Source organism: Eurypyga helias, unplaced genomic scaffold (genome assembly GCF_000690775.1).
Source record: "Eurypyga helias isolate BGI_N326 unplaced genomic scaffold, ASM69077v1 scaffold15137, whole genome shotgun sequence".
Classification (NCBI taxonomy): Eukaryota; Metazoa; Chordata; class Aves; order Eurypygiformes; family Eurypygidae; genus Eurypyga; species Eurypyga helias.
The window spans coordinates 1-9,994 of record NW_010263771.1 but is presented as its reverse complement, the minus strand read 5'-3'; the positions used below and the strand labels follow the sequence as shown (position 1 = coordinate 9,994).

General features: G+C 52.0%; 1 protein-coding gene across 1 annotated transcript; it reads right to left on the bottom strand.

The window, feature by feature from the left end:
- Positions 1-2,354: 2,354 nt before the first annotated feature.
- MTHFD2 (methylenetetrahydrofolate dehydrogenase (NADP+ dependent) 2, methenyltetrahydrofolate cyclohydrolase) lies at positions 2,355-7,795 on the bottom strand (the record flags this gene model as incomplete). The annotated part of the gene is made up of 7 exons (XM_010156187.1): positions 2,355-2,737; positions 3,480-3,605; positions 4,890-4,982; positions 5,779-5,886; positions 5,975-6,127; positions 6,586-6,708; positions 7,611-7,795. Coding segments are annotated over 7 exons (928 nt in total), but the record flags the coding sequence as incomplete, so codon positions are not given.
- Positions 7,796-9,994: the final 2,199 nt, after the last annotated feature.

Sequence of the window (9,994 nt, the reverse complement as noted above, 5' to 3'; positions counted from 1 at the left end):
AGCAAAGGCGTGTCGCCCATCCCCACATCCTCTCCCGGGGTGGGTTGACAACAGCCCTATCTCTCCCTCCGGCCGGGAGCCTGAGCGTTATCGGGCTCTGCCGCCCACCAGCCCCTGCGCGAGGGGCTTTGCACCCCCCTCGCTCCTCGGTCCTGCTTGGTCACGTCTGGTTTAACAGCAAGCAGCTCGTAATGGGGAGGGGAGAGCGTGTCCCCCGTACCCCTGCTTTCGGGCTTGCAGCCAGCAGTTCCCCGCTCGGTCGCTGTCGGCGTTTCGGCTCCACAAAGGGCTCTTCCCACTCGCTGCTGCCTTGGGGTCCTCCAGGAGAGGAAGGGAATGGAGCGGGTTAGGAGCCAGCACGGGCACTGAGCTCCGTTTGGCTCGGCCCAGCTCTCACCACCCTTTTTTCCAGCAGCGCTGGGGCAGTGGCGAGGCTTGTAAAGGGTTTTTTTTCCTTCCAGGGGCTAAACCCAGCTGCAGTTTAGAAACACTGGTCTGAAGCGACCCTCTCAAATCTTCCTTTCACTTATTTTTGCTAGATGGATTCTTTTTCTTTTGGTCTATTTCAAGCCTCACAGAGCCCCAACCCTTCCCTGAGCAGAAGGAGCCTACGTGCTATTTATACCAGCCATAGTGGGGTTTTGGGACACCAGTTAACTATTGCAACTGGTCTGAACCATTGCATGGGACAGATCCCGGTTCTCTGTAAATAGCTGAGTCCGACAAAAAGACTTGAATGCAGCTTCCTATTTATAGCAATTTTTTTTCTGGTTCAAGTACAACCTCCTGGGGAAACGCGGTGAGACCGTGTCACTCCCGGCATCGCTTGAGCGAGAGCCGCGTACCTCGACGTTAAAACACTCTTCCAACCCGAACGCAGCGTGTCCGTGTTGTGGCGTTTGTGTGCCAATCGTCTCCTGTGTGGTAGCTGAAGCGTGGTACAGGTAGGCTTATCGTTCTAATCAAAAAGAAGTTAATTTGCTTTACCCGGTACGTCAGCTCTACTACCCAACGCCCCTCCAGAACGGCTTTGTGGGACTCTGGTAGATGTTTCCTAGAGCTGAAGCCACTCCAGCTTGTTCTGACTAAATTTGTCCATTTTGCAAGGTTCACACCTGGTTTATACTTTTTGTATATGGAAACAGTGGAGCGTCTCAGATTTGCCACCTCCATTACAGTACCACTTTAGGCATTTTGTATTTATCCGTGATACAACCCAATAAACCTCCTTTTAACGAGTCTTCGCTCTTAGTGTCTTTCTGGTGCAGAGTTCTTGAACCTCAGCCCTCCCTCCCCCCTTGTTCAGTGATTTTAGAAGTGCTCTCCCTTCCAGGAGAGCCAGGAATGTGGGGTTAGTGCCTGCAGCAACAGCCCTTTGGCTCCACAAACCTTTCCCACTCCCAGAAAGGTGGGATTGGCCTTTCCAGGCCGGATGCAGAGAGCAAGGAGGCCAAGGCTCACCTCACTGCTCACAAAATACCACCTTCAAGTTTCTCCATCCCAACCCCAGCTAAGGTTAATGTTCAGTGGATAATGAGAGCTTGACAAAAGCATATCTGAGGAATTTTGTTTGTGCTGTCCCATGGATGCGGTTAGGAAACAGGGCCAGGAAGCTGAACAGGCTTTGTTCCAGCATGGAAGCCAGAGACCTTCTTACTTGTAAGATGCACAGAGCAGCTGTGTCTTAGCTAAACTTGGGAAAAGCTGGACCTAACCCTGCTCTGTTGGGACAAGAGGGAACTTGTATCACAAGTGCTTTAACCACCTTTCTTGGGAAAAAGTGGAAAAACTTGCTTAGTAATAATTCTAGGACATAATGTGTGGGTTTTTTTTTTTCTTCTCATACTTTATTTAGTTAGCTGCATTATTCACTAATTACCTGCACGCTTTACAATGCCATCCAGGAATCCTCCTGTGTACCCAGCATAGACACCAACAGCCCCCCCCACCCCCCTTGTTTCTTTGGTTAGAAAAAAAGGCTTTAAAAAACAAGTCACCATCCAAATAGCAAAAACAAAAACCCTAAACAGCTTAGCTGCACGCTAGAACATGTTACAACAAATCTGCCACTGCCCAGGGCCCTGCACAGGCTGAGAACAGACATATGGCTTTTCTTTTCAAGTAATTTCTTCTACAGAAGAGCTTCTCTCAAGCTAAACATCCAGCGTCAAGTAGAAAACTTGGGCGTGAGTCCAGCGCAAGCAGCCCGCGCAGACCGAGCGCTCGTGAGAACAGAACCATGAAGGCCATCGCTTTCGCACCGTGCCCTACCTCCCACGGGATTGCCAACACCGCACCGAGCCCCCCGGGAGCTGCACACCCAGGACCCTGCCTGCTGCCCTGGCCCTGCACGAGCAGGGCCGGCTTCCTACAAGCGCTAGCTTCAACATAAAGCGGCTTCGCTAGCACGAGCGGGCCAGGAGCGTAGATGCTCACACCTCAGTACAACTAATGTGCATATGCTTCAGCTTCCAATAAATATCTATGACCTCAGAATAGGAAATTCCACTTCCATACAATAAATAGAAATATTGCATTTTCTATCGGCCTGTTTGGGAGTCAGTTTGGAATGTCGTTTTCAGTGCTAGAGTCCCACGTTAAGCAGTTAATGCTTCCAGCTCTTTGGGTTTCAACAGCTTCTTGGCAGCAATGATGGTGTTCTTCATCAGCATGGCGACTGTCATGGGCCCGACTCCCCCTGGGACCGGCGTGATGTAGCTGGCTTTCTTCTTCACCCCTGGTTCTGCGAAAGCCAGAGCTCAGCATGCAACCAGGAGCAGTGACACCACGCTGGGCAGCCAGTACGAAGCTGTAACCAGTCTAAGATTGCTCAAATTCCTTCAAGATTACCATCTACGAAAGAGTACTTTCTCAAGGTGGGTTTTTTCCCTGCTATCCAGGGCAGGGGAGCGCAGAGTCCACCCCTGCTACTAAGCAAGCTTAACTGCAAAGCCCAAGCTGGGGAAAAGCAAAAATCAAGGTCTAATAGCTGGATTTCTAGCACAGAAATGTCAAGTCCAGCACTAGATGTGGGCTTCCCACATGCTCCTGAGTCTGAACATTCACCCTCTTTTCCTTCCAGGAGGAGGTTCCAGTGTATCCCTCGCTGGACATCCAGAGGCGCAGGGCTCATCACAACAGCCCGTTGCAGCTAAGTGGTGAGCAAGGCCAGCGAGTAGCAAGCCAGAAGGTAAGTTCTGCGTGGTTTTGCTTAAAAGCAGGAGCACGAGTGATGAATGGGAGTAGAGGTAAAGCAACCCGACTGCTCAGGCTCAGGACAAGTCTCCTCTGCCTGGAAGCATAGAGCTTTCCCATGGCATATTAGAGGAAGGCTGCACCCTTGGATATGTGTATTGGATGTACCAAGCAAGAAAACATAAGCATTGCTCTGCACCTGCATGAGCCAGGACTTTTCCCTCCCCTTCTCAGTCCCTTAGACATCTAATGCTCCAGGAACCCGATGCAGAGCCTTTCCATACCTTCAAAATCCACATCCCCAACCAGCCTCGATTTGGCAGTGACAGGATCCTGCACTCGCGTTATCCCCACATCAATAACGGCAGCTCCTTCTTTGATCATATCGGCCGTGATCAGGTTGGGTATGCCTGCAAGGAAACAGAACCACACGCTCATGGTGATGCTGAACAGCCCCCTGTGCTCCCCCTCACCCCACCTTCACCCACCTGGGCCTTCCTGCCTCACAACTGCAAATCTCCCCACTGTCACACAGTCCAGTGCTACTACCCCTTGATGTTCAGCTCAGTCAGGAGTTTGAGGAGTTTACTATCAGTGTAAAGAACTGGAATCCACCCCCAGAAAGGTCTGGCAACGCAGCTGGGGCCAAAGCATCCTCTCCACATTGAAACCTTAAAGCCCACATTCAAACTCTGCAGCTGTGCTTGTTCACACAGCTGCAGCACCACTTCTGCACCTGCACTAAGCCAGGGGCTGCGAGACCTCCCGGCGTGACAGGGAAAGGGGCCAGGGGAGCAGCAGCTTGGGGCTAAGCCATCCTTTCAGGGTGGGGTGTGTGTGGTTCTGCCAGATACTGCCTCCTCAGTTGAGCTCATTCCCACCCTCTTTTTAACTCTTTCAGGCAAGCCTTCCTCTGGTCTGCTGACCACCTCTGGTGATTTACATCCCACCTGCCAGCAGCACTTCTGTCATCACTATGTGCACCAACACCTTCAACACCACCACCACTTCCAATCCTTCCAGCACCTCGTCTCTTCATACCCGATTTCCAACCCATGTTTTCTCTCCTCCCTTCCCACAGGCTCACACCCAGCTTCTGCTGCCAGACAGCCCAGTCAGCTCAACTCCTCTGCCATGAGCTACCTCCGTGCCAAGGGTACAGCCTGGAGAAAAGCACATCTCCCAGCGATTCCCCTTGCTCCCAAGGTGGCACTGCAGCTGTCCCTCAGCATTTTGACTGTCTCTAGGTAAGCAGATGCCGTCTCAGTATCTTTTTTCTCCTCCCCACAGAAATACAGAACCACCTGATGCGTAACAGCCTGCCTGTAGCCATTCTCTAGATCTGATCAGGGGCTCCCTGCCATACCAAGCCCTCCTGCCAGGTGTTATTTTCCATTTCAAAGGCAGTAACAAAGCTGTTTGTAGCTCTAAGATCAACCGCATGGCTCCTAGGCTTAAACACAGGATAAAGTGGCTGGCTCAAGCAGCCCCTCACCCTCTGCTGTGCCAGCCCTCGCCACAGCAGCTGCAGCCAGCCATGGCAGCACCAGACCCTCCTACACTTCCGGTGCTGCTTCCCACAGGGAGGCCCCAGGACAGTCAGTATTGACAGGATTGTCTCCTGCAGGGAAGGGTTTCCCTCAAACACCAGCCAGCTGCAGCTCCTTGCCTGTGCTGTTAGAGTCAGGTCTTACCTGCTGCTGCTACCACGATATCGGCACGGATCGTGTGTTGCTTCAGCTGCTCCTTGGGAGTGTAGCGGTGGGATATTGTGACTGTGGCATCACCTGCAAGAGGGGTACATAGAGCTTTTTATTCCACATATATGACCCAGATCCAGCCACTTCTCAATCTTCCCCTTCACTGCCAGCCATGTATTCATCAGGAACATCAGCCTGATGACTGTGCCCAGGGAACAGCCTAGAGAGGCAGAGGGAGAGATATGGTATGGATGAGGACAGGTAGGCTCCAGGGAGGCCTTATAGCCCCTTCCAGTACCTGAAGGGGTCAACAAGAAAAATAGGGGTCAGGGGGGAACAACAACTTTTTATAAGGACAGGTAGAGACAGAACAAGGGGTAGAAGGTTTAAACTGAAAGAGGGGAGATTTAGACTGGACATCAGGAAGAAATTCTTCCCGGAGAGGGAGGGGAGGCACTGGAACAGGTTGCCCAAAAAAGCTGTGGATGCCCCATCCCTGGAAGTGTCCAAGGCCAGGCTGGATGAGGCTTGGAGCAACCTGGTCTAGTGGAAGGTGTCCCTGCCCATGGCAGGGGGTGGGACTGGGTGGTCTTTAAGGTCCCTTCCAACCCAAACCATTCCATGATGACTCTATGATGAACTGGGTGATCTTTAAGATCCCTTCCCTCCCAAACCATTCTTTGACTCACTGAAGGTGGCTCCAAAATGTTACAAGACTATGTGCAGAGTTAACACCTCAGCCTTGACCACAGCCCATGTGATGGGCCAGTCCCTAAGGCACCCTTAGGACTGGTTTAGGAGCCTACAGAGGCCAGTGCGACAGGCTAGGGACTTCCTTCCACAGCTGCCTCACATGCAGACTCCAAGACCACCAAGCCCCTACCTCCTGGGCGCTCGTGCCTGCCGTCCGTATGCAGCAACATGGCGATGGGCATGCCCACGTTCTTCGACCTGCCAGCCACCACCACGTTCTTCCCCAGCGTTGGGATGCCTGCAGAGGACAAAAAGAGAGTCTTAGGCCAAACGCAAGCTGGAGTTCTGCCAGGCAGCAGCCACATACTGCAGCAGCAGCAGCTTACCAGTTCTCTTAATGATCTCCCACACCCCCCACGGGGTAGCCGGCAGCATGGAGTACTGGTCAAGGCACATGCGTCCCACATTTATCACATGGAAGCCATCAACGTCTTTGTCTGGAGTCACAGCATTGCAAATCTTGCGCTCATCAATGTGTTCTGGAAGAGAACAAAAAGCTTTAAGCCTAGGGATCGGCCAAAATCCTGCTCTCTGCAGAGCCCTGGCCCGCTGCACCAGCTCCTTCAGAGTTTGGAAGCCTGAAAGTACTCAGGACCTCCAGCAAGTTCAAGGCTAACAGCTCCCAGCAGAAGGGAGCTGGAACCACTTCAGGACTACTGCATCGCTAATGCTGAGAGGGTATTTTTAGCCTCAGTGTCCAGAGCTTCTGGCTCTGGAAGCTGATATTCCCCACCCAAGAACAGATTTCTGTGTCACACAGCCCCCAGCAACGTAACTTGTACACATATTTCCGTGGGATTACGTAGCTGCACCGTGGGAGAGTGCCACCCCTTGTGTCAGAGGATAGCCCCTGTGCTGCTGCTACTCCCTTCTGGCACATGCAAACCCCTTAAGAGCTTTACGGGAAAGCTAAACGGATGGAAATCTAGCTACTCACCGGGTAATGGAAGCTGTACTAACAGGCCATCCACATTGGCATCGTTATTGAGTTTGCTGATCAAATCCAGTAGCTCCTCTTCAGTAATAGAAGCCGGCCTGAGGATGGTTTCACTGCTGATTCCTGGGCAACCATTGGAAGCGCCACATTAGAGAGCCACGTGTACACAAGTGGGAGAGCAAGCTTAATCCAGGAGACTTAAACACATTTATTGTATTTTATATTTTGATATATTCCTGATAAGTCACTTGCTGCCCCATTTCATTGGGGTTCCAGATCTGATAGGCACACACCAAGCATCTTAAGCTTCACATAAGAACAAGCACTTTCTGGGCAGGAGACCTTCCCGAGTCTTGCAAGTTATGGTTAAGAACCATTAGTATCAGTCTAATGACCCAGGAAAGACTATTTGAAAGCAGAGGCCCTCCGAATGCAGGGAGGGCTTGGAGAAACCTAACCAGAGATGCACATCCTGTGGTCCCTTCTTGACACAGTAAGAAAGGGATGTTAGCCTAAAAATCTCAGCTCCAAAGGCTGCTCCAGCAGCACAGAACCCAAGGAAAAATTAAATCATTTATTGCCCCAACCCCTTTCAGCACATTTTCTCCAGAAGCACAGTGGCTGACCACCCAGCAGGACCTCAGCTTGCAAGATCAGAAGGAGCCAGAGGGTGCAAGGCAGCTGACCGATGGTTGCATCTCAGGCAGTTGAGGAAATAGGGCAAATCAGAACCCTGCCTATCCTGTATATCCAGCCCTGGGAAAGCTGAAAATCCAAACTACAGAGCTTTGTGTTGTCCCAAAGGATTCAAATGGCCCAATGTACACCTGAACCCCATCTGTTTACTACATCCCAGAACAACGTGACAGTGTCACAGCAAATGCCAGCCCAAACATGGACTGTTACGCAGCCAAGGTGAAAAGCTGCCAGATGGATGTATCCCAAAAAGCTTCCTCCAGCACAAAGGACCAAAGCAAGATAAAAGTTACTCGCTCTGCATTTTCAGAGCTGAGCACAAGACATACCAACATCAGCTGCTGCTCTGGTTTTGTTCAGTACGTAGGAGTGACTCGCAGGATTTTCACCCACAAGAATGACGCTGAGGTGAGGTCTCTTGTTTCCAGCTGCTACCCACTGCTCAACCTCGTGACGGGCTTCCTGCCTGATCTGCCGGGCCAGCTTCCTTCCAGAAATCACAACCGCATCGTTTCTGCAAGAGAGAAAGCGGTACCAAAGCAGTCAGCATCATTAGGACCATCAAACCCAAGCTCTGTGCAACACGGATGAGGAAAAACAGATGCCAGGGCAGAAAAGGCTCTTTTTCCTTGAGCTCTGTACCAGCCTATCACACCTTTACGCCAAATCAAGTGAAGCAGCACATTTCAGTCTACAGCTTTGCTGCCCAAAGCTGGGATCAGCGAACAAAACTGCCCGAGGGACCAACCTATTTGTGCAGCCTGAGAAACCTTACGCACTATTCTTCTCTGCAAGGCCAAGAATCCAGGCGTATCGCTCGCCTGGCACGTGTTTCGAGCTAAGATACCACCAGCTCCATTTTTGGAAAGCTTGCAAAGGCATGACAGCTTCACTACAAAGGGCTTACGTGAAGCAGAACTCACTCGACTCCAGGGGAGCTCCCACCACCCAAGAGGTCTGTTGAGTAATTGTGGCTTGTGGGAGGCACAGCGTGCCGTGCTCCTGTACCGAGTGCTGTTCCCTGAGACCCTAGTTCCCCAATAAGACTCCCCAGCGAGGCCACGGGCCCATCGAGCACAGCACACGCCTTGTGCAAGCCAATTCCATGCCCTCCCCTGCTCAAGTAATCGCAGTCACCGCTACAGTCGTGTCTTCAGGCTGCTGAAGCTGGGGGGTACATGGTTTCACCCCTGACAGACTCCAGCTGGAGTAGAAGGGGCATTTGCCCGTTCAAACCATGTCAAAACAGCTCCTCACATACATTTCTGGGCTAAATTGGTAACAGGACTATGCAGTCACTGCCAAAAGCATTCCAGGGAACTGGACACCCTGCAGAATACAGAAAGGCTGGCTTGACCTACAGCTAGCTGGGAGGCCACAGCTGCCACTCCCCACACTCGGGTTTTGTGACTTCAGGTTATCACTACAACTCTTATTTGAATTTCATACTCATTCACTAATCCCTTTGTGAGAGGATACACCCTCATTTCTAGATTTCACTGCAGTTTTTAAGTCTTGTCTGGCTGCAAGGCCTCACAGCGAGCACCCTACTCACCGACCCAGTTATTCCTACCTCAGAGCAAGTGAAGATGCTCCCTGCAGCGTCACTGTCATTTGTGGTGCCTTCCCAGCCCATTTCTGAAGCAATTGCCTAACAAGATGCATCACACCTCCACAAGCTACTTAACTTGCCACAGGAATCCAGGAGACAACTGACCCGCAGGAGAAAGCCTGACAGCACCAACCTCCATCCCTCCCAGCACCGCACCATCCAACAGGAACGAGCTGAATTCCTGCAGTTCCTCCTTAAAAATCCATCAGCTGCCTGGCATGCAGACCTTCTCCTACCAGAATCCCACATTAAGTCCACCACTGATGTTTACTGACCTTCTCCAGGAACAATCCTGATTCTGGAGTTCTGGGAATAGCTGCCACTGGGAGAACCACCACAAGAGCTGGTCCAGACCTCCACGCTACCATCCCAGGTAGGAAAGCCTTTTGCTTACATACTTAGAGATGCAGAGGATCTGTTGTGCCTTCTTAATCCCCAGCATATCCAAACATGTCATTTTCCTCATTTACTGGGAATTAAGTGTGACTTCATCCCTAAGAGCGCTCACCCCAGTCAAACTCATCCCAGACCAGCTCAACGCACTGGCTAATTCTCATTTTAGCTTCAGAGATGAAGTTGCACTAAACTACCCTACACTCGCCTAGATGTAAAAGGAGTTATTATGAGAGCCTGACAAGCTAGGGAAGGGAAAATTCATTAGGTCAGAGACCACTCGTGCCAAGAATCTACCCAAATCTTCCCTTCTTGAGGCCAGAGTGCCCAGCCCGGGCTGCCAGGGGATGGGGACAACCACCAACAGCGCTGGGAGCCCTGTTTAGAGCGGGAAACAGCCCCCTAACCAAAGGGCCGAGCAGCCGCAGCTCCCTCGAGGGCTGTTTTGGGTGCATTCGAGCAAAATCCACTGGGATAGCACAGAAATGGAAGGGGAAGTCAGCCCGGTGCACGGCGCGAACGGTGGGATGCTCGGGGGTCTCCTGTCCCTCACCCACCGCGGAAATCCGCGCTGAGCCCGGGGCTTGGGGTACCTCTGGGGGGGCGTGGAGGGCCCGGCGCCCCCCTGCCCGGGGAGAGAGGGGAACCCGGCGCACCCCACGCAAGGGGGGAGCGGGATTTCATCAGCCTGCACCGCCCGGGGCGGCC